This window comes from Solanum stenotomum, chromosome 8, assembly GCF_019186545.1.
Source record: "Solanum stenotomum isolate F172 chromosome 8, ASM1918654v1, whole genome shotgun sequence".
In the NCBI taxonomy this organism is placed as follows: Eukaryota; Viridiplantae; Streptophyta; class Magnoliopsida; order Solanales; family Solanaceae; genus Solanum; species Solanum stenotomum.
Genome location: NC_064289.1, coordinates 4,408,424 through 4,431,922, shown reverse-complemented (window position 1 = coordinate 4,431,922; position 23,499 = coordinate 4,408,424). Strand labels below are relative to the sequence as shown.

Genomic DNA, 23,499 nt, shown 5'->3' with positions numbered 1-23,499 from the left:
TGAAACTAGATTGATTTTTAAGACAAATTACATTCAAAATCAGAATCACAAAGTCCTTTATCTCTCTTTTTAATTAATTTATTACGTGTAGGAGACAAAATTACTCATCATGACCTAAAAAAAGAGTACTTTAATTATAAAGGTTCCTTTGTAATTAATAATTAATACTACAACTTTTCTCTTTCTGGATTGAGCTCTCAAGTTAAATTATGTGTAACACATATATATATTAGAGATATAGTTTATGTAGGTCCAAGTAATTGCTTTTCATGGTCGTGACAGCACTGTATATTAATTACAAAAAAATATTAAACTAATAGCCATACAATTAAAAGTAATCTTTCACACTGCTTTTATTTCAAGGTTAGATTGAGGGGAAAAAAAACAAAGAAATAAAAAGGAGAATCAGAGAGTGTTAATAATACTACAAAAGGAAAAGGTTAAGAGAATAATGAGAAACTAAGAAAGAAAAAGAGAAAAGGTGACAATTCTTTTTGATCTCCTGAAAATCCGGTTTCATGATATCTTGTCGATTAATTTTATTAGACCAGACCTGAACTGTTCCTTGGACTATTTTTTTCGAAACCGGGATAATCCGCAGCTGCTATCACCTCTATTTTTTGGGTGAGCACTAAATAAATCTTCACTATGTAATAACATACAAACCACTTGAGAATATAAATTGCATTAGGCAAGTCCTATGCGACAGTGCTAGACTCAAAAGGCACTGAAGAGAATTGATTTCGGGCCATCCATACTGCAAACCAACTGAGCCACCCCGGAGACTATGGATTACTTCAAAGCTTCAATTATAAAAATCTTGTTTGGAGCCATCCATTTGAGTTTGTGACCTATTAGTCACATAACAACAACGTTTACTAGTTACCCAAAATTAAAGCTTCTTCTTAAGAGTGGATATCAATGAATATCGGATACTAGATGAAAAAAATATATATGGTCATCTTTTTTGAAAAAGGGAAACAACCATGGTTATGACGTAATATGAAAGTAATAAGACACAAAGTGGCTCCAAAAAAACTTCATAATGATTTTGAAATTGAAAGGGAGAGACACCTTATAAATCATGGTTAGATAAAATTAAAAAGTTATATACAATAATACGTACATAAACGTAGTAGCTATAATAGTATATATATTAAGCACCATTTCAGGATTACGAATTACAGTCAAACTTCTGTATAACGAAATTATTTATTTGTTAAATAATTTTTTAATTGATATAGTGAGATGTTGTTATAGAAAATATATAAAAATAACATTAAATAAAAACTTTGATTCCAAAATAAACTTGACTGTTATAGTCATGAAATGTTGGTATAGATGATGGTTATAAATTATAGGAAGGTATAACTATAATATTTATCACAGAAATTTACCATCTATGTGTTTTTTATTTTTCTGGGTTTTAGTATTGAAATAATTGGACTTTGGTATTATTACTCAGCACTCATCAGCTTCTTTTGAATATATTTTGATATTTGTTAGCAGTCCTTGCAATCTGCATATGACACTAATACATATATAATTTATGAATTAGTTTTCCCTTTTAGGTATTGACTAATTAAGCTACCTTCTAATTGTTGCATTAAGGTGTACACGATCAATTACTTGCTACATATGAGTAAAGTCTTCCGATAACTACCCCCAAAATACACAAGTACACCAATAAAAAGGAAACTTCACTAGAAAAAAAAAACTAGTTTTGACATAACAGATCAAAGACAGTACATCTAAAGTATCTCATTTTTTAAAGTTTTATACCTGAATTATTAGGTTTACGATTTTTCTTCTTGAACTATCACTAAATGCTTATCTAAACATATGGTGCACGAAATACTCTCTCTATTTTTAAAATAAAATATATTGGCACTCCACGTGGATAAATAATTTCACTATGGCAAAACTTAAATCCCTGATTTTTGAATTTTATATATACCTAAACTATCAGGTTTGTAAGTTTTCTACCTAAACTATCACCAAGTAGAAACTCGCACACCTAATAATTTTGATATGAAATTAAAAAAAACAGTATATTTTAATTATAATTTGACCCTTCACTCTTGATAATCAATCCTACACAATATCACTATCAGGGTCTGAATAATTTTCACACTTTAACAGTAAAAGATAGCTACATGTAATTACATTCACGATATCAAGATTAGTAACGTTAAGAATATAAGATAAATGTATCAAACATAACAAGTTAAAATGAATTTAAGTTATATAAATAGGCCAATAATACAAAGAATGTTTTATATTACTATTAAAGAATATTGCCCTAATTAAGGATATATATTAAATATACACTACAGAAAAATCTCCTTAAAATGTTACCTGTCATAACAGCTAACAATAATCTGATGGTTTACTAACTATATGTGTAATTATATATACTAATGTAAAAAATATTTACAATATAAATAAAAGCTAAATCGTAGTAAGTATTATAGGATTCTCCTTTAATAGGGAGCCACATATTTGTATGTCATTATCTAACCCCACCACTAACCAACATCTCCTCATCCCATTTCAACCGTTTCTATGTGAGACCAAAACCTCATGAATGAAGAAAAGAGAGGAAAACAAAACAAAAAAAGTTCTTAAAAGACAAACCAAACCACTTTTCATAAATCAACCTTAAGTGGAGCTTTTCCCACATAAAAGTCCAAATAAAAAAAACCACTATAATTAACCATCAAAGAGAGGAACTCTCAAATTGATCAAGAGAGACTTTATATTAATTCTCTCTTTCTCTCTCAAGATGGGAATAATAAATATTAACTTTCATGTTCATCAAGACAATATGGATGTTTGCTTTGATCAAACTCCAAATTTCATTGAATGGTTAAAACCATCATCTAATAATTCTTCTCCTTCTTCTTCATCTTCATCCACCATCATTCAATCAAATCCCATGACTACTTTCTTGAAACTTCCTCACCTATACAATCCACAAGAAATTCAATGTTTGCCTCTTCTAAGCAAATTAACCGATCCGAAAACGGAGAAGAAGGAGGAAGATTATCAAGTGATGAAGGAAGAAAATATGGAGAAAGTTAGAGTGTCTTTGCATATAGGGCTTCCTGATGTTGATGAAACAAAGCCTTTTAGCAGCTACAAGAAGGAAGAAGAAAATAAGGAGAAAAATAGTACTATTATTAATAAGGGTTGCAATTTCAACAGTGAGAGTAGGTTTTGGATCCCAACTCCAGCTCAAATTCTTGTTGGTCCAATGCAATTTTCTTGCAATATATGCAACAAGACCTTTAATAGGTACAACAACATGCAGGTTAGTCATGGATTTTTCATCATGCTTCTCAATTTTTTTTATTTCTCTTCTCATCTTGGCGAATTTAGGATATATCGATCGGTGGATTCTGTTAGTTCAACTCAACTCTTTGTTTTCGACTGGAATTATATATTTAATATAACATTAGTCTTCGTTTGAACTTATTGGCTCTAAATTCTGAATTCACATTAAATCTTCTTTATACTATTAACTTAATGGATCAGGAACACCTCTATGCTAACAAAAAAACAATGAAACTTATGATCATACATGAGAAGGTTTATAAATCATTCCTTTTATTTTTTGCATTGTAGTATATGCTTGATCTAAGTGATCAGATTAATTCTTCAATCTTCACTTCATGTGTCGAGTTTCATCATCAGTGTATTTCCAATATTTTTAATTAGCGTGTTTTTCATAATTAGGCAAGGATAAGATATACACACATCCTATCGTTCGATCAGATTCATTTATAAGATTATATTAGATATATTATTATCGATCTAAGAAATTTCAGCTCATTAATTATACTCAAAATTTTGTAACATAAGTATTAGACAAGCACATGCACCTCCTATTAGTCAAAAATATGATCATTCTTATTACTTAGTGCTCTTCGTTTTATCATTTGTTAAATAGTGTCGAATTGGATAGCTAAGCTTTTGAAGGTGAAACATTTTATCATTACTCTTTTAATAAAGCAAAAACCATTAAGATTGCTCTTATTTGATTGCTGGGGTTTCCATAAACAATTAAATGTTACCTTAAATGCAAATAATAATAAAAATCAAGCAATCACAGTAGCACTTTTCCAAGTTCAAAAGCAGAAAAGTAATGAAGCAAATTTTATCTATCTACATAACTCTTTTTTATTTTTAGTTTTCTTTCTATACGTAATATTATGGATTTGATTTAATTTCCATAATCTCACAAAATCAATGAAAATGGATCTGTTTCCCATCTCTTTCTCCTTTTATTTATCTCTGTTTATCTTGACTTTTTTTTTTTTGTGTGTGTGTGTGTGTTCTTGTGGATTCTTAAAAATACTCATCGTAGTTGCAAATCTTTAGTAATTACAAAGCACTTCTGAATTTGACATCAAACTCATAACTCGTTTTAGTTAATGAATTTAATTTGTAATAAAATATATACAATGTTAGCGAACTTTTTAATACAACGTGTATAGCTTTTATTCCATTATAGCAAGTTATAAAGTGAAAAGGAGACAATTTAACTTATATACGTTGATGGTGTCTATCAATGTCTATAGCTTTTATTCCATTATAGCAAGTTACTTAGTTTTCCATTTAATTTATTATGAATTTATTATGAACAGTTATCTATAATTATCTTTTAGATGATTTGATAAATTTATTTTCCGTGTTGAGTTCATAGAAGTTTAATATAAAAATGAAATTGATAACTAAGAGCAATAATTAGCTAGAATGAGTTTTACTCTTCTAACATGAGCTCAACTTATATGTACAACTTGTTTAATTTTCTATGTTATTACTCATGAACGATTATTTATGAATTATCTTTTAAGTGATCTGATAGTCAATATTTTGCAGATGCACATGTGGGGGCATGGTTCTGAATATAGAAAAGGACCAGAATCACTTAGAGGAACACAACCAGCAGCAATGCTAAGGCTACCATGCTATTGTTGTGCTCAAGAGTGCAAGAACAACATCAACCATCCAAGGGCAAAACCATTAAAAGATTTTAGGACCCTTCAAACTCACTACAAGAGGAAACATGGTACAAAATCATTTAGTTGTAGGAAATGTGGCAAGACATTTGCAGTTAAAGGAGATTGGAGGACACATGAGAAGAATTGTGGGAAATTATGGTATTGCATTTGTGGTTCTGATTTTAAGCACAAGAGGTCACTTAAAGATCATATTAGGTCATTTGGTAAAGGCCATTCTCCTCACCCTTCACTTGATGGATTTCAAGATAAGTATTGCATTAATAGTAGTACTGGTGGATCTAGTGATGATGATGATGATGAAGTTAATTGAGGAATTTATTAAAATTTTTCTTCAAGAGTAATTAAGAATTTCTCCCTTGCTAATTCAAATGAAATTCTTGACTACTCTTGGAGTTAACATAAGTTGGATATGTTTACTGAGTTTGAGTTTTATACATCCTCATCAGTATAAATACTTTTCACACCATCCGGTCATTCAAATCTAAAATAAGATATGTTACCTACTACGACAAGTTAAAATGACCTGATTGTGTAAAAATTGTTTACATTGAAGAGTTATGTTACTTTTTTTTTTCTCTTTTTGTTTTTGTGTGTGTGTGTTTGATGGATGGTGCAGCCCTGGCAATTGCTCAGCAACAAAAAAACCTCAGGAAGGGAGGGGTTTGTTGAGGAGCATTAGCATGGTGGTGATCATGAATAAGTAGTATTACTTAGATATATATGGTTTTATACATTACTTTTTTTTTTTTTACTAATTTTGTGTGTTTTGTAACAATAAGGGTGATGGCCTTATAAAACATTAAAGTACATGAAGCAGGTGAATTTTCTCCTTGGCTGTGCTACTTAGCTAATAGGTTTATTGGAGAAAATTTATCAGCTTCATTGCTAACTTGTAATGTTTCATAGTGTAATGAGTTGAGTTTAATTGTGTCACAGATTTTTCTCGTCTAAAAGTATAAAGTGCTCGAAAGAGTCCACTTTTATTCAATAAATAATGTTATTTTATTTTACTTTTGTTTAATGAATTAGGTCTTCAAAAAAATAATTATCAGATTTACACCAATAGAGCCAAGAGCAAAAACGGACGTATAACTCCATATCCTAATCATCACTATCACCACCACTATATTTTCGTTTTTAATCTTCATAGATTTATTTGATGATTTATGAACATAAAATGACTTAGGTGAATCAAAGCTTATAATCTAGTAGTATCAGCGAGATTGTCAAGTGGGAAAGAGTAGTATCTTAGGTAAAGTGAAAGTCAGAACTTTTTGTCTGCATAATAGGAGTTTGGGATACTACCAATTAAGTCCCAAAATGTATATATATCAGCCACTAGCTAGTGTGTACTTACTTTTTAACTTTTTCAGAATTTTCACACCTTAGTTGGGGAAGTTGAACAGATTATATATATATATATATATATATATATATATAGTAATACATTTTCCTAGTCCAATTTGGAGGTCTGAACTAAAGAAATATATCCTCTCTTTTTTTGTGTATTTTTTACCCTATGTTAAGGGTTGAATCATATCATTAGAGTTGCTGGACCACAACTTTATGCAATAACATGATTACCCCAAAAGAAACTAACGACTGAATTGTTGATGATACAGTCTTTGCATACAAGACTTTCATTCTCCATATCAACTCCAATGGATTTTAAAAATTAAATAGTTGGCGTATAGATAATATATATGTATAATATGTATATAACTAGTGAGTATGATCATATATTACGAACTTTATCATAACGATGTTGTCCATAGATCAATATTTTGTGGATTGGATTTAATTTCACTTGACTGTCTAATGTATAGTTTATGTATATCGATTAGGAAAAACAAACCATAAATTTGAGAGATATTTATATATACCATGTCCAAATTATCAAAGTAATAATATGTTCAATTGGAATGGGAAGACCGGAAAATATTAATTTCTCATGGGGTGGATTTGACTAGATCAAATGAAACAAAACAAAATTGCTAAATATTAAAATTTTTAAATTTATTTTTGGTTCTTTTTTTCTCTAAATTTGAAAATATTGGTCAAGAAGAAGGGGTTCTCCACTATGTTTTGTCGGAAGAAATATAAAAGAACCAGGTTCCCATTTCTCTAGTTTAATTAATTTCTTGGCTCGAGCTTATTGTACTGTATATTAGTAATTAATAATATTGGGTTTTTGTATACTTGGTACTAGAATTATATGTGACATTTCCTTAAAACATATGATGGAGTCGTTTGACTATACTTTTCTTCGAGAAAATTGTGTGCCAGATCACGGTGATAGATTATCTTGAACTTTTAGTTTCGCTTTAAAAAACTTTAAAAAAATGACCTGCTTAACAAATTAATATATTGGAAATTTACCTTTTTACTATTCGAAATGTTTTAAAATTATCATTTGTTTTACTTTTAACCATTGATAACTTCCTCATTGATTGTGGTGCAGTGGTGAGAATGTTTCACCATTAATCGGAGGTCTCGGGTTTGAGGACAAAATTCTATTGGAGGCGCCACCACCAAATAATGAACATGAGTTTTTCCATTGTAAAGTGATCCGAATTTAATCAGAAAAAAAAAAAAAACTTCCTTATCATCAAGTAGTCTTGTGTTTGATCTTTGATCCTAAGGGAGCTCCAACGTGAATTGGAGAGTTCTGGATCCAATCTAAAACGTGTCACAATGGATATTTTGTGTAAAAATACTTGATGAAAAGGTCCAATTTGCCCCTTTATTTTTTTTTCTTTTCTTTTAAAATTACTCTATGTTATACTACTTAGCTAAAATTTGGAAGCTTTATGGGATTTTTTTTTGGTTATTAAGTCAAGTATATTACTCTACTTGTGAGTCTAGGAGACTAGGACGCAGCACCCTACGTTTCTTTATACGAAGTTCAAGTACTAGAATGTTAAGTGTGTCTTTCTTTTATACAAGTCCCTCTCAAATTCAATTGCTGATAGGAACAAATCATTTGCTTGTGGGCAAACTGTTCGCTTTTCTTTTGAATCAAAGTATGATTTTGATTGTTGTATTTTAGTATGTCAGAGAAGCGGTACCTTCATGCTTCACTTCTCATGCAAGCAAACCTTTCTTTTGAATCAAAGAAGGTTGTGAGTGATGTATTTTAGTCAGTCGGAAAAGCGGTACCTTCATGCTTCACTTCTCATGCAAGCAAAGCCTTTCTTTTGAATCAAAGGAAGTTGTGATAGTTGTATTTTAGACGATTAGTGAAGCGGTAGCTTCATGCTTAGCTTCTTTCACACTTGCTTGCGTGAGCTTAGAGCCCTTTTCGTTAGGTCCAAGAGATCTAATCCAACAAAATTCTAGCATTGAGCATAGCTAATATATATAAGCCTAAGGCTATAGAGGATCATATTATTCCATAAATATAAATAAAACGATACCTAAATATACAAATAAAGTAGATATTGATGGATTTTTGGGCTGAAAAAGCTCATTGATCCAAATGAATCATTATTCAAGTCTGCTCGTTGATCCAAATGAATCATTCTTCTTAGCTCCCCACTCTTATCCTCTGTTCTTAGCAGATAAATCAACATTTTCCACCACTTCCATGAAAACACTAAATCGATACAATTTTCAGATTATCAGAAGAAAAGCTCAGATTCTATCTCAAACAGCAATCGAAAGATGATAATGAAGCTAAAGAGATGCCTCATTTTTTATTATACAGAAATGAGTTGTATGTGATACAATAATGAATCTGATCAGTCTAAACTTAGAGAACTCAAATTCAATCATTCAAACTCAGAACAATTGATTCGCAAGCAAAAATTGACAGAGAACAAGAAGACGACCAGTACATATGAATCCCAATTATACTAGGATGCACTGACTCCATAGGGTCTGATACCGCATAAAATTGTCACAAAAACTGCGATGAACAGTAAATAGAAAGAGAGTAATATCATGGGATTGAAAGAGAAATGAGTGATTGTTTTCTTCATTCTCTTAATATCTTGTGCACAACAATCATTATGTATATACAAAGACAAAATTGCTGCTAACTAACATAATTGCAAGCACTCAACTCATCTATACAAACTTACACTAACTAATCTGATCTGGCACAAGTCCTTAGTCCTAACTAACTTCAACCAAATGATTTTACACATATACTTCAGCTGCTACATTTAGCTTCTTTCCTTGTGCATGAGATCTATGTAAGCTCCATCTGATACACTTGCGTGCCTGTGACCTGCATGAGGATGAAAGAAGTCTAACAGTAGTACAGAGCATTGTTATGTTTCTTAGTATACAATAATGTTTATGCATTCAGTTTGAAAGATTTGTAGTCTTTTTAGATGGTCTAACGGAAGCTGCTAGATAAGGTCTCACAATTTTAGATAGGCCAGAAAGGTTTCTTTGTTTTCGCTGTTGCTTCAATTGGAGAAGAAATCAAGGAGTTATCACAACTTTGAGCATAGGTTCCACAAGAAATACCTTATTTGTACCTAATGTTGGATAGATAACACCAAATACTCCGAAGAGAAGACAAAGGGAGCAAAGGTTCTAGGAAGGATTAAACAAACTCATCGATTTGGGGCATTTTGTCTACATAGTTGGCTGATTTCGGCCGTATACAAAGATAATCCACTTGAATATGACAAATATGCAGTTCATGATCCAAAAAGATTTCTTAACAATGTTAAAGACAAAACTGTCTTATGGTTTAAAGATTTTAAATTGGTCCATTGACCTTTTTCCATATTCTGTTTTCTATAGGTGAGCATAAGGTACTTGGTGGAAGTGAAGTTTGAGGAACAGGACGTAGAATACGATACAGTTGAGCCCGAGCATTCAGGACAAAACTGAATTCAAAACCAGAATAGTGTTTACATATATATTCTGCCGTCTCTTATCAGGGTTCTAAAGGGATTATAGTAGCTTTGTTTGGTTAAAGGATGCTATATGTTTGTTTTTGGTATCATACTTAAATGAGGCTGATGCATATCTGTTAAAGTTCTTGTGTAAAACTGAACAAACAATTGCAAGTATTTAGTGTTATGTAGTGGGGTGTTTCTTTCCTTCAAATATGCTCTTCCAAAATAGTAGAGTCAAATTTGTAGGAATGTGAATAGGGCATCTGTATCAAAGTGTTTTCATGGATGACACAACCTGTTTGCTCGAGAAGTAAATAAAATAGAAAGAGAGACTAGATGCTAAAACAGAGATACAGAAGTAAAACCCTTTCATGCTTTGTCTCAACACTCGAAGTGGCCCGTGGGAGAGCATATGCTCTTGTGATTTTTCTCTTTCTTTTCCCCTTTTTTTTTGTGTGGGTGCTCACACTCTATACAGAGAAGTATAGAACAGCAGAACAGAGAACACAACCCAACTGATTCTTTGTCATTTCTTTAAGGCTAAGTTGTTTATGACAGGAAAATGACTTCATACTACGGAGAGCAATGCAAAATGAAACATCCACTTCTCGGATTACTCCAATTTGATATCAGTTATAGACACTTTCAGAACAAGAGAAATTCTAATAAAGCAATCCTATTGTGGCCACATTCCATATACAACGAACAAAACAGAATATAGACAATTCCCATCAAAATGTAAAGCACCTACTCAGTACAAAAGACATTGTTAACAGCCAACTCAAGGACAACAGGGACACAAGAAACAATTAGGCAACCTTCGAGAGAACAATGCACACCTAAACATAGGTATATGGTATCAAAATCCAGCATTATATGGTTGAACAGAGAAGAGTAAATGGTAGATTTTATTAGCTTATCAGCACAAATCTTTTTGGTGCATGGAATCCAACTTCTTTAACAGATCTCTACTATCTTAGAGCTGGTTTAACTTCTGCAATATAACTTTTACCTACCCTCTTAATAAAAATCCAGCAATAAATGGTTGGTCCCCATGAATGCTTTAATCAATCATTGCTCAATCTTGCCTTGTCTCTATGGAATCTTTGCAGCACATGGATCTAAGAAACGTGCTACTGATAGATTTTAGTGCTGAGTACATAAATTATCAATCAATTGGTAGCAATAAACCTTCATACTACAGTCTTTTCCAGCCAACATGAATAAGGAGACATATACCTTGACTTGAGCTAGTTTGTACATAACAGTGTCCCAAGAACATGTTGCATAGAGTACACAACATTGCCATTGTTTGGCATTTAATATTGAAGCTAAGTACGTTTTTATTTGTGTGCCAATATGTTTTAAGAAAATCATGTAGTAGTAAAGACCAAATGGTGCAATTCATTGAACAATTTACTTAAATAACAAAGAAATACAACAAAGATTTCATTCATTGCTTGTGATTTAATTATACAATTGAGCTGTATCCCAAACAACCTGCATAACCTACAATTACAATTTGACAACACTTTCTCCTCGTCAAAGGTCACTGGTATATAGAAACAGGAGGAAACTTGAACCTCTCCGAGATGAATGGTATTACCTGCTGTCTCTCCACCAAATCGCGGTAGAAATCATACTCCGCATCATAGTCATGTAACTTCAGCTCAGTCCTCTGATTTGTATGATAATGATGCTTAGCTGAAGCAGATTTCCCAAATCCAAAAATACTAACCTTCTCGCAAACACCTAAAGCAACCATCACAGCTTGCAAACCAGAAGAGTAATGGAAATTAGCTCCATCATGAGCAGGAGCCCATTCTTGAAAAGGCTTCCCAGTTCCCTCCACAAATCGTTTCAACGAATAATACTTCACAATCCTAGCGCACAACATGTCAAAGCGTGGATCAGTGACAATTAATGGCACTTTGTGTGAAGAATTACACACCATGTAATCCAAGAAATGCACAGGCTGACATATATACATTACTAAAGCCACATTCACTCCATATGGATGGCAAAAACAACCTTCCCTCCTTGCACAAAGATGCAGAATGTTACTATTCACAAATGAAAGAGTAGTCTTTGAACCTACTCTATGTTCAAACCCCCTATTTCTTGCATTGTTCAGTCGAATCACAGCTTCATGACTATCAATCAACTCCCCATACTCACTCTTCAACAAAATCCCACTATTTCCTACAACAGCACATGATTTATACCTCTTCTCTGATCGTACTAAACCATTATGTCCATCAATAGGAGCCTTAACAGTACTCACCAAATCCATCATCACATCCTTAGGAAGCTTCCTATTTCTGAACCAATCTTGCAAATTCCTCCTAAAACTCTGCCAAAGGCGATAAAACTCCGGTGACCGGAGCTGCACCGATACCCCTCTAGCTGTCCTCGGACTTACATCAATACGATACTTCCCAGAAGACAGAAATGATCTATGTCGGTTATGTCCTCTGAAATTCCCTTCCAATAACTCCTCAACCTCTTTCTTCAACCGCGGTTCCCCAATATCAATAGACGCATATTTCAAAAGTGTCTCATTCAGAACCGGTTTTTGAGCCTTCCCAGCAAATGGGTATTCATTTTTCAACTCAATAGAGCTATAACGAAGGGTAATTCGAAAAACAAGTGTAGCCGCCACTGCAATCAACAATAATACACTGAACAATGGCCGCATTGTCCGTTTCATCATACCCATATAGCATAATCAGATTAATTGCAGTAAAATAAAACAAAAAAGACAAGATTTTTATGAATGCTAGAGATTGTAGGTGCAAATGATATGCAAAGATCTAGAAGAAATTAAACGAGTACGATTCTGGTTCATATTGGGAAGTGAAAGAAAAATCAAGAATATGAAGATTTATGAGTTGTTGGGTAGGGTTTAAATACAATAATAGATCTATAACTTCCAAGAGATTTGAGGGGTGGTGGGGCAGAACCCTTATAGTGAGCTGAGGAAGAAGAGAGAAGACGCCAAGAAGATGCTGATTTACTTAGGGAAACTGCAATTTTTTTTTAGTGACAATGGGGTTTGGGTGTTTAACTGTTGTGGGTTTCTGGGGGTTTTTAATTTTGTACCTGTAGTAATTAACCACTCTTAATTAAGTTTAGTTTCGCTTAATTAAGACGTTAATTATACCTGCTTTAATTCTACTACTAGTCCAGTAGTACCCAACAAAAAAAAAAGATATATCTTCCGGTCATAGTTTTCGAATATTGTTTTCATCATTTCAAGAGGTCTGAAATCTTTCTTAATTATTATTCTATTTTTTCGATACTTTTACTAGTCATATTTAAATTATATTTTTATTAATTATGTAACGTTAACAATAAAACAGAGAAAAAGTAGTTATTTTTGATGTGTTAAAAATATTAAGTAAAGAAAATGTTACTTTGTGCATTTCAATGGAGCTACGTACTCACTACAATTCATATTGATGTGATTAATTAAAATTTTAAACTATGATGTGATATTTATAATTAAAAAATAAACATGATATAAGATTAAATAAATTGAAGACGGCAAGTTTTGGGCGAAGTGCCTATGGATTTGCCGTCAACAACATGATATGGTGAAATTAATTTCTTGTTTCTTTGGAGAAATATATAAACTTAATTTTCAATAAATTTTTAGCAAAAATATAGTACATATAGTTTAATTTTTTTTCTCATTTAGGAAATTGTAGGTTTTTAATTAAATTCACCTTACAGTCTTACACTAAAGATTAAGTAATACAGGTTAGGTAGAATTTACTGATTTCTTATTAACCCTTGTTGCAATTTTAACTTTTCCATCGTCGAGAAATTTGAGAAAAAGGAGTTTGAATAATTTGCTTTTGTACTTATTATCACCCCAGGCGGCATGTTTGGTCATTATTTCAAATCACGTTGATTTGAAGTTGAAATTTTGTTTGAACAAGTAATTTTAATCACAAATTTTTTATATTTTTTTCTCATAAACATAAAAATTCCACAATATGTAAAAAAAGATAGGAACTTTCTGATCAAAACATGTAATTTGAACTCCAAATTGCATGATCAAACGCCTACTAAGTTTTTCTTTCGTTTAAATATTCATCTTTAATGTAGCAGCATGCCTTCAACTTATTTTTTCAAAACATCACGCACAAGCAAACAGGTCATATTAATTATATTTTGTTTCGGTAGGTAATCACATGGTTGAGATGATCATCATGTTTCGTGTTAAAATAGTGTGAATTTGTAAAATGAAAACTTAGCTGGTTAACACCAAGAGCATGATGAGACAGATTTTTTTTAGAAAATTACTCTCAATTAAATATCTCATTTCGGTTTATGAAAATAAAAAGATTCTCGATAGAAAGTGTTTACATATCCTCTATTATCTGCATTTGAATTATTCGGACAGTCGAGTACGTACTAAGTACTATGAATCATATTTTCTTTATATATGCTAGATCTACGGACCATGTGCTTGTGGTTATTGGCGACAACCTTTTTGTTAGGACAGTGTAGCACTAAGAGACAAGATTTAGCTAGGTTGTTTACTGCATTTGTTTCGAATATTGTATTGTACTGGAAATTGGGAATGTTGTGAATAGAGCTATAGTTTGAAAAAGATTGAGAAACGAACTTTAATTATGAGTCAAAATGAGTAAGTGTTATATGATTACATATATAAGTACATATTTCGTAACTGAAAATAACAGTTTAATTGAAATCACAAAACCGCAGTAGATTAGAATTTAGAGCTATAAACTACTCCCTCCGTCCCTATTTAGTTGTCCACTTTAGAAATGGCACACATATTAAGGCAACAATGATTAGCATAGTGAAGTTACAATTTTGTCCTTATTAATTATGATTCCAAAATAAATTTATTCAAGATAACTAATCAATGTTGGGGGAAGTTTAAATTTTCAAGAAGTTTAAATGAGGGTATAATAGGAAAAAATTTTTTTGTCCTTTCTTGATTTGTCAAAATGGACAAGTAAATAGGGACATCTAAAAGAGGAAATATGGACAAGTATATAGGGACGGAGGGAGTATTATACTACTAGTACAGGGCTTTTAAGCTACTTTAGGCATTAATTAATCCACTTATGAATGAGGATCAATTTTTCTAATCCCTAGGTCCATATAGTATCCTTTCATTATAACGAAGAGATCTTTTACTTTGACACTTAATAAGTCAACACGCCACATAAATTTAGCTGATCAAAGTTTCTTTTTTCTTCATTTACCCGCATACCACTTTAGGCTTAAAAGGTGGAGTTATAATTTTAAATACGATATTGACAATAATTTTGTATGAGTAGTAAAATTTATAAATGATTAATTCAAAACTCACTGGTGTCTTTTCTAGAATTTAAAGTCCATAATCTGCCCCCAAGGCCTAGTTCGAGTGGCAAAAGGTGGAGGATTTGTGGCTTAGGTCGCAGGTTCAAGCCCCACACCATGCAAAGCGAAGCCCTGTATTTAAGTGAAGAAGGGTAGAGGAGCGGGCCCATTATCCACCGAGTTTAGAAGGCTATGATTGATCCAAAGGGCGAGTCACTGACGGATTTCTCGGTTATAAAAAAAAATAAAAAATCCATAATCTCAAATATTTGGATGGATCATATTGCGGACTCGAATTATCACATATAATTTTGGAAGATAAAGTGTTTTTTTTACCAAAGACGAATCTATTAAGACTCACATTCGAAACTTTAATTAATGATGAAGAGGAATTTACCATCTTTGATGATAATATATAGTCAAGTCGTTAATAGTGAAGTGTAATCGTTTTTCGAAATTTTGAGCTTTAACAAAAAGTAGTATTCTTTTGATTTATTTACTTGTTTACCAAAAAAACAATTGGATGTTTGATTTTCAAATTAAAGGAACTTGTGTTTTCATTTTTTAACTTTAATCGAGCACGCTCAACAGGAGGAATCCAATAATAATTTTAGATCCTTTCACCTATCAATTATCATTATTTTATCACTCAAAAAATACTACTGTAGTCTGTTCTGTACTACTACTTTTCAGTCAAGTGCACGCCTTTGGAATAAATGGATGATTACAGCAATGATGCAGTCAAAATTTATCAATGACAATGACAATGCTTGTCTCGTCAGTTTGTTCAATTTGTAGAGTCAGATAAGATAAAATTATTCCTTCCTTAAAAATTAAATGTCTCGAAAACTATACTGGAAGTAAGAATTTTCCTCATATCAAAACGAACAAAGAGTATGTTTAAACAAATAATTAGACATGATTTCCTATCCAAAATCAACTTGTTCGATTCTGGAATCAAGTAAATCAACAAACCATATATGGTATGAATATGGGAACCTCCTACTCACTCACTGTTATTCCTTTTTTCTCAAAGTACGCCTCTAAATTCTAATTACTAAAAGAAAAACTGGAATTAGCAGTTCCGCATATAGCTAACAAAATTCCGTCGCTAGATTGGATTAGTGATGGATTTTTTTTGTTGTTTAGCTACAAAATTTGTCCGTCGCTAATCCAATTTTCTTGGAGGTATATGGTAACAATTTTGCTCATGTGATTGTTGGGGACTCACTATCTAATTATCTGAGTAAACTGAAAGTCTTTGTAATACTAAGAAGTTTATAAGCCTACTTCTCAATCAAGAACTGAGGCACTATATTCAGAGATCGCAGGGGGCTTAACTGAATTAATTCCTAGTTAAAAAAACTTATAGATGAGGGTACAACATTTTTTGTGCACTAAAATTGTATTAAAAAAAAACCACAAGTAATTTAATCTACTGATCTAGCTTCCGACGAAATGAAGAATAACGTCTTACCTAAGCCCACTTTCATGAAAACAAGGCAGATATAGCAGCTATGCAACACCTACAATGTATGCGTTCCATGAATCTTGTTGTTGAAAACTTGTAACCTCTTCATATTTTATGTCTCGCCCAGCAGCAAGCCCATATGTGCTTCTGATATCTTCGCTGTCAGGCATATGTCGGATCCAGAAGTGGACTGACTGAAATCCAGCTTCTTCCAAGCAGTCTTTGATCTCGGGCAATGACCACCTATACGCAAGAAATACATTTCATGCTATTAAGTGAACAGCAGCAATAGAAAAAGTACCATAATAGAATATGAGGATGTGACCTTTTCTCTATAATAGAGGAGGAAGTGACTTACAGTCTCCAGCTATAAGAAAATGCATGGCGAATTTTCCTTTGTGGCTTGTGCAGATTAAAATGGAGGCTGATCCTTGTTTTCCGCTTAATGATGTCGAATTCAGCTTGCTCCCAAACATACTGTGAAACAGACAGCACAGTTTACAATTCAATCATTTAGTGAATGTCTCAAGGAAGTAACAGTTCTTACAAATAAAAGGGTTACTTATTACATAGGATAGCCGGCCCACAGGCTTGGTGATGGCTCACCGTCTGTATTTTCAGAGAAGGACCCCGTTCATCCAGATGCATCATAATATATCAATTTATGCCATAAAGAAACCTAAAGCCAGCAATTCGCTACAAAAGCATACTTCTGGGCGTGCATGTTCTTTTCTAAGTGAAGCAATTAACCAAAGGAACTAAGCTCTAGCACATGACATCAACATTAGTAAGGATATCTTTCCTGTCCCCATTACATGACCAGTTGCAATTATATGTTAGGCCAGTTGTCATCAAGTAGTAAGCCATTTTGATGTAAATTCGTTTGTTTAAGATGACAGCCATATACAGTCTTGCCTTAAAACTCGTTTATTTAATATACAGTCTTTACCTTAAAATAAATGACAGCCAACAAAGATTATACAATTTATTTTTTCTTTGTAAAGATTATGATACTAAATTTCATGTACATGTAAGGTTTTATGTGTTTTATAATTAATAACACTGAAATAAGTTTTGCATGTCTATTACAGAGGAGGAGCTATGGGGTTGGTGATAGCAATTGAGGATGATAGATCATGGAGGGGTTTCCATTTTGGAACTGTTGGCTCTACTAGCAAGTTGACTAACTGTGTCATTGCAATAAATGGAGTTTTAATGCAATAAATGGTGAAAGAAATGGATCATAAGTAGGAACAACCCAAAAAATTAATGACGAAAAATGCATAGAAATGCGAGCATCCTCAGAATTGACATGTCGACATTGAAATTTTTTCATTATAGCACTGTTCCGAATTGTCTTGAAAAGGAAGTGAGAAGAAAAAATTTATATGCTGAAATCAAATAACAAAGAATATGGCAAGAAAGTGAAAATCCAGATTCTAGTACACATATTCCAATGAAAGAAGACAACGATCATCTTTAGTTTGGATAGACATACTGTGAAGTTTGGAAATTTTCTCTGCATCCTTAGCTCATGCTCTGCTGATGTGCCTCCATATAGATCCATCACAAATATACCACCCTTCTTGTTCAGAGCACTTAAGGCATGTTTTAAGTATGAAACTAGTTCTTGGCGAGTATGAAGGCAACAACAACTGTAGTTAAAAGCACAAACTATATCTCTTGCAGGAAATTGAAAATCTTTCATCAATTTGTGATCAGGAGAATCATCTTCACTATCTCCTAGTGTTACATTTTGCATGAGATATTGAGTAGCGACGTTAACCAATTTGGCCTCAAGAGGTTGCAACACATTACCATGAAACAGAAATATTCTGGAAGAGACATCAGCACCAACTTTGTTCACATTGTTCTCCATGCACCAATCAAGTGCTTCAACGTCTAAATCTAATCCAATAGCAGTGCGCCTAGCATCACTATGGAGCCATTCGGTACTGCCAAAATGCATCAGGATAGGTGGTGTTACACAATAACAGTTGAGTTAGCTTATGAAGTTGCACAGGAAATAAGTTGTAACTATGCAGTAATTATATTTTTTGATAACCATGGTGTCTGGGCAAATTTGCGCGCACCTCGACTAATTTCATGGGGTACGTGTGGTTAACTCTATCCACCATTACCAAAACTTGGATAGATGAGAAGAAATCATCTAGTGTTTGGTCTCAATGAACAAGTGTGACAAGTATGGCTAATAAGTATAAAACTATCATTAGTTCAACATGGAGACAAACTGATATAGAAATTGAGGAGTAAGCTTAAATATTAGTTTGAAAGAAATAACAATTGCAAAAATACTCTATTTCCAGAAAGAAAGGCATCAATCAAGAGAATATATCATTCTATATTCAGTGGGAATAAATGCTGGCTATCAACAACGTTAGTACCAAAAATTTCAAATCACTTTTTGGATAACATGTGTTTTTGATAGGTGAAATTTAACTCCATTTGCAACATTATCAAGCTACAAGAAATTGTCACCCTACAAGTAAAATATAATTATAAAACAGACAGCCACAGAGAAGAACTAATTAAAGCAGATAATCTAAAATGACGAGCCTTCTGCTGCTGCATCACCTCAAAATCTTGGACATAAATCTAACCAGCTATCGGTTAGCAGGCCAGCAGCCATGGACTTGCATCTTTATAATTGCTCAAATATCTAACTGAAATCAAGTCCCATAAGGATTTCAACAGGATGACCACTCATTACCTACCATCCAGCAGCTAATTTTAGTGGCGCAAAGTACATCAAAACCCATTTTAAATCACTAAGCTACATTAAATATTTTCAAGAATTGCATAAGAGAATGACTTAAATCTTGTAGTCTAAAGATATTAGCATGTAATTACATCAGCTTTAACTAAATCTTCAGCAATAATTTACTTGCCAAAATCCGCTCAATTTCCGGTTTCTTATATATTCAAGCAACGTACAAATAGATAATGAAGAAACTTAAACATAAAGAGCATATGAGCAGCAAATAAGCTAAAATTGCCAATAATTTCCTCAAAAGTACACAGGGTAGTTCAAAGTATACCTCAAAAGAGCAGTTCCGCAGAAATCTTCCTGGAAATGAAGGGGCACCCTCCCACCTACGTACATCAAGAAGAATTTCTGCAGATAACTTATATCCCCTTTTGGTGACTGCAATAATAAAAAGATACTAATCAAGTTACTCCAGTTTGTCTAATTAGTTAAAAAGAAAAGATTTTGGCAAATAGGTATTCTTGCCTGCACAGATTGTTGGTATAATGAAAACTTTGAAGGGATATCATTGGTTGAAATTGAAGAACTGAGATCATCTTGACTCTCTTCTTCATCTTCTTGAGTGGACTCAATAGTTGGGGTAACTGGGTATTCTGGTTCTTCCTGTTCAAGATAGTAAGCTCTATCTCTACGGTTCTGTTGGTGACTTTTCTTCTTCCCGTTCTTCCCCATTTTTCACGGCCACCGTTTTTCTGCCGCCGACGAACTTTGTGGGACTAATGTAAAACCTTTGCGTTTTCATGGTCCCTTCTTTTCTTTTTCTCATTTGGAAACCTCTCTAAACTCTTTAATATGATGTTTCGACCACCTAACTTTTGAAAATTTTGTAAATTCCCTGTTAAGGTTTAATTACTAACGAAACAGTAGCAAATTAAATTTGGTGTTACTTTATTATTATAAGGAATATTCATTAATAATTTTAAAGGGTTCAACAATAATCCTTAAATAATAAAACTAGGGCTTAACGAGACTCTTAGATAAAACAATTCCCATTTTTTAACTTAAGGCCATATATAACCCCCTCTCATATTAGGCAAGATTTTTATTATTATTTGAACAATTAGAAATTGCCACTTCAATATGGGGATTAAGCATAACTGATTTATTTTTGTATTTCTTTTGATACTTGATTTTATTATGTATTGTTTGAGCTTATAAAAAATTAGCAAAAGTAATTTCTCTCTTTATAAAATAGGGTAAGTTTGCGTACATAGCACTTTTACATATCTATATTTATGAGATTGTAATATACTCAATATGTTGTTGTTAAATGAAGGTGTTAATTACACTATTCTAGATAGAAAGAGATGTCCACCGTGAACTTGAGCAAATCACATACGCTTTCTCGTCATAAATGAATTTTATCGTTATCTAAGAAAAAAAATCTAGTGTTTGTACCATGAAAACATTCATTTGTGTACACCTTCAATTTAAACACTCTTATCATTTAAGTATTATGAAGTTAATTTTACATTGAAGTAGTGTTTCGTCGCCCTACCAAATTGAAAGAGGTCACCATCAAACAACTATGAAAAGGAAAAAATCATTTTCTAAAATGAATATGGTAGACATTGATATTTTGTGGGATTCTAAAAATGTGTTTAATTCGAGTAGGGACGCATTCTACAAGGTATGTTCAATTTCAATTAGTTTTTGGTGGCTACTAAATCCTAAATTCTAGTTCATGCCTATATAAAAAATACGATATTCCCTTGAAAAAGCATTTCAAATATCTCGAATATTCCGCAAATTCATAGAATATTCATAAAGAAATCAAATCAAAATCATCCTATTTCAAGAAATATATCACTAAATGTCTTTGAATCATGGATAAATCTTATGAAAGAAGAATCAAAAGATCAACAGATTTGTACTCACAATCTCGATGAATAAAACTATGTTTCTTCATTTAGTTTTTTTATGATTGTAATTTATTTTCTATCGCTTTAAAAGTTGTTACAAATAAATACATTATAAATAAATAAAAAATACAGGCTTCATTCTAAAAAAAATTGTTCTTTAGGCACACTTGGTTCAAAGAATACTTTGATTATTAAAGATAATTTACAAGCAAATACCCCGTAGTATATACTTGATGATGATGGAGGACAACAATCAATCTCTCCTAACGTTGAAGACTTATGTATTATAACTCTTTTTTTATGACGTGGGTAGAATTTCAAGTAGTAAAATTTTGTTCTTAATTGGTGTATGTGCATTGTTATTTTCAGTATACATAGTATATCATTTTCAGATGTCACTTATAATATTAAATACTTAAACTGTTATTATTAAATATTATTTACACACAAGTTTTTATTTTATTGGGAAAATGAAAGGTTGGGACGATTAAAGGCATGATTATGGGATAAAGTTATAAATTTTCTCATTTTTTTGGTTTCTTATTCAGTGTCTGGTATCCATATTAGAGACCAATTAAATTTGAATTCGCGCCGAAAAGTCCTTCCCACATTGAACGATAAAGCGATCCCTAATAAAGACGGCTCCATATCTAAAGGAACGCAAACTCAATCGAGATCTCTGATTATAGATGAAGAAGTACTTATCACTCCACCATAACCCTTGTTGATAGAGCTTTCCTCATTTAGTATATAAGAAATTATTTCTGTTGTTGTTGTTGATAAGGTGGTACGTAATGACAGTGACACCCTTTACTAAAGGGTCCATCTGCCATTACCTCTGGACCTTTTTCTTCCTTTCTTTTTGGTTTTGGTTGCTGAATGGAAAATCAAGTTGCAAACGCTTGTAATTCAAGTGGATTGTCCTCTCTTTTTTCTTAGGGATGGTAATGGAACGGGATGGTTTAAATTTTTTTGTGCTAAAATTTTATCTTGCTTAAATTCAGCTTCGCCTTGTTTTATTTAGTCCTAATTAACCCCGCTCTATATAGCTTCAATCAACATATTCATTTTTCTTTTCTCATTTGATGCAAAGACACTAATTTCCTTTTAAGTGATCATGAAAAACTATCAAAACATCATCAAATGGTTCTTTTTGCATGATGTTTGGGCTCCACTTAAATAATAAGCTTAGTTTGCATGATATTTGGGCTCAACAGATATATATTTATATGTGTGATACTTAATTAAGTTACAGATCACTTGACCTTTCTTACTTGAATAGTTGAAAAGTGAAATTTTCCTTAAAAATTGGATGTTGAATTGAAACTCAACACTATAAAATGTCCTAATACAATACAACTAAGACAAAATAAATGACAGTCAACCTAATCAGAAAGATAAACAAGTAACCTTGTGTTATTGAAGATCAAATAATGTTTATGTGGGTATTGTTTACGATAGATACACGTAAAGAAGAATTTAGAAGATTTAATCTAAAATGTATATTTGTTTAAAATTCATCCCTGTTTAATGTGAATTACTAAATAATGCATTTAAGATACAATACGTTATACGTCAAAAATTAATATAAGGTAGATCGCGACATTTAATAATTTTGGGTGCTTTACTTGGGCAACTATCCAACCCGCCGAATTATCAACAAATACGTCTTACCTAATACTTATAAATATTCCTAAATTCCCACTACATTACATAACATCAACTTAGTCTAGATTTAATTGTTTGATTGACATCGATTTATACTTGACTTATTCTAAGATTTGTCCTAGTCAATTGTTAAAAAGCCTTTAATGCTATCAATTCTTTTTTTTTTTTTGTTTTTCAAATATTTTTATGAATACGCTTTTTATGTTGAAGTGTTTTGTTTGAAAATATTTATTATTTAGAAATAAAAAAATCACATATTATTATATATGAATGTGAAAGACATTTATTGTTCAAGATGAATTATTTTTTATTATGTAGCATTTTTTTTCCGAGTTAATAATGTCCTGAAATAAGACATTATCAAACTAGGCAAACAGATATGAGATCACTGCATAGTACTTAGTAGTACTGAAAATCTTGTCGCAAAGTTTTCAGTGTTTATTTTCGGACTTTTTATTACTCCCTTCATCTCTTTTTATATGTT

The 23,499-nt window shown here is 32.1% G+C and overlaps 3 protein-coding genes across 3 annotated transcripts; 1 reads left to right on the top strand and 2 right to left on the bottom strand.

Annotated features, from left to right (window-relative positions):
- Positions 1-2,766: 2,766 nt before the first annotated feature.
- On the top strand, positions 2,767-5,957 carry LOC125873387 (zinc finger protein WIP3). The gene is made up of 2 exons (XM_049554323.1): positions 2,767-3,313; positions 4,885-5,957. The coding sequence occupies exons 1-2, from the start codon at positions 2,786-2,788 to the stop codon at positions 5,335-5,337; spliced, it is 981 nt and encodes a 326-aa protein (XP_049410280.1). The 5' UTR covers positions 2,767-2,785; the 3' UTR covers positions 5,338-5,957.
- Positions 5,958-11,432: 5,475 nt separating this feature from the next.
- Positions 11,433-12,926, bottom strand: LOC125874678 (beta-1,6-galactosyltransferase GALT29A). Its single transcript, XM_049555673.1, has one exon. It carries the CDS (start codon positions 12,600-12,602, stop codon positions 11,433-11,435), a length of 1,170 nt encoding a protein of 389 aa, XP_049411630.1. The 5' UTR covers positions 12,603-12,926.
- Positions 12,927-16,557: 3,631 nt separating this feature from the next.
- LOC125874671 (uncharacterized) lies at positions 16,558-20,233 on the bottom strand. The gene is made up of 5 exons (XM_049555666.1): positions 19,951-20,233; positions 19,757-19,863; positions 18,196-18,652; positions 17,056-17,174; positions 16,558-16,940 (listed from the first exon to the last, which is right to left on the bottom strand). Exons 1-5 carry the CDS (start codon positions 20,155-20,157, stop codon positions 16,742-16,744), a joined length of 1,089 nt encoding a protein of 362 aa, XP_049411623.1. The 5' UTR covers positions 20,158-20,233; the 3' UTR covers positions 16,558-16,741.
- Positions 20,234-23,499: the final 3,266 nt, after the last annotated feature.

Coding starts and splice junctions, on each gene's coding strand:
- LOC125873387 (XM_049554323.1), top strand. CDS start 2,786: ATGGGAATAATAAATATTAACTTTCATGTTCATCAAGACAATATGGAT. Junction 3,314..4,884: donor ATAGGTACAACAACATGCAG/GTTAGTCATGGA, acceptor AATATTTTGCAG/ATGCACATGTGGGGGCATGG.
- LOC125874678 (XM_049555673.1), bottom strand. CDS start 12,602: ATGGGTATGATGAAACGGACAATGCGGCCATTGTTCAGTGTATTATTG.
- LOC125874671 (XM_049555666.1), bottom strand. CDS start 20,157: ATGGGGAAGAACGGGAAGAAGAAAAGTCACCAACAGAACCGTAGAGAT. Junction 19,864..19,950: donor TATACCAACAATCTGTGCAG/GCAAGAATACCT, acceptor TTATTATTGCAG/TCACCAAAAGGGGATATAAG. Junction 17,175..18,195: donor GAAAATTTCCAAACTTCACA/GTATGTCTATCC, acceptor TCTGTTTCACAG/TATGTTTGGGAGCAAGCTGA.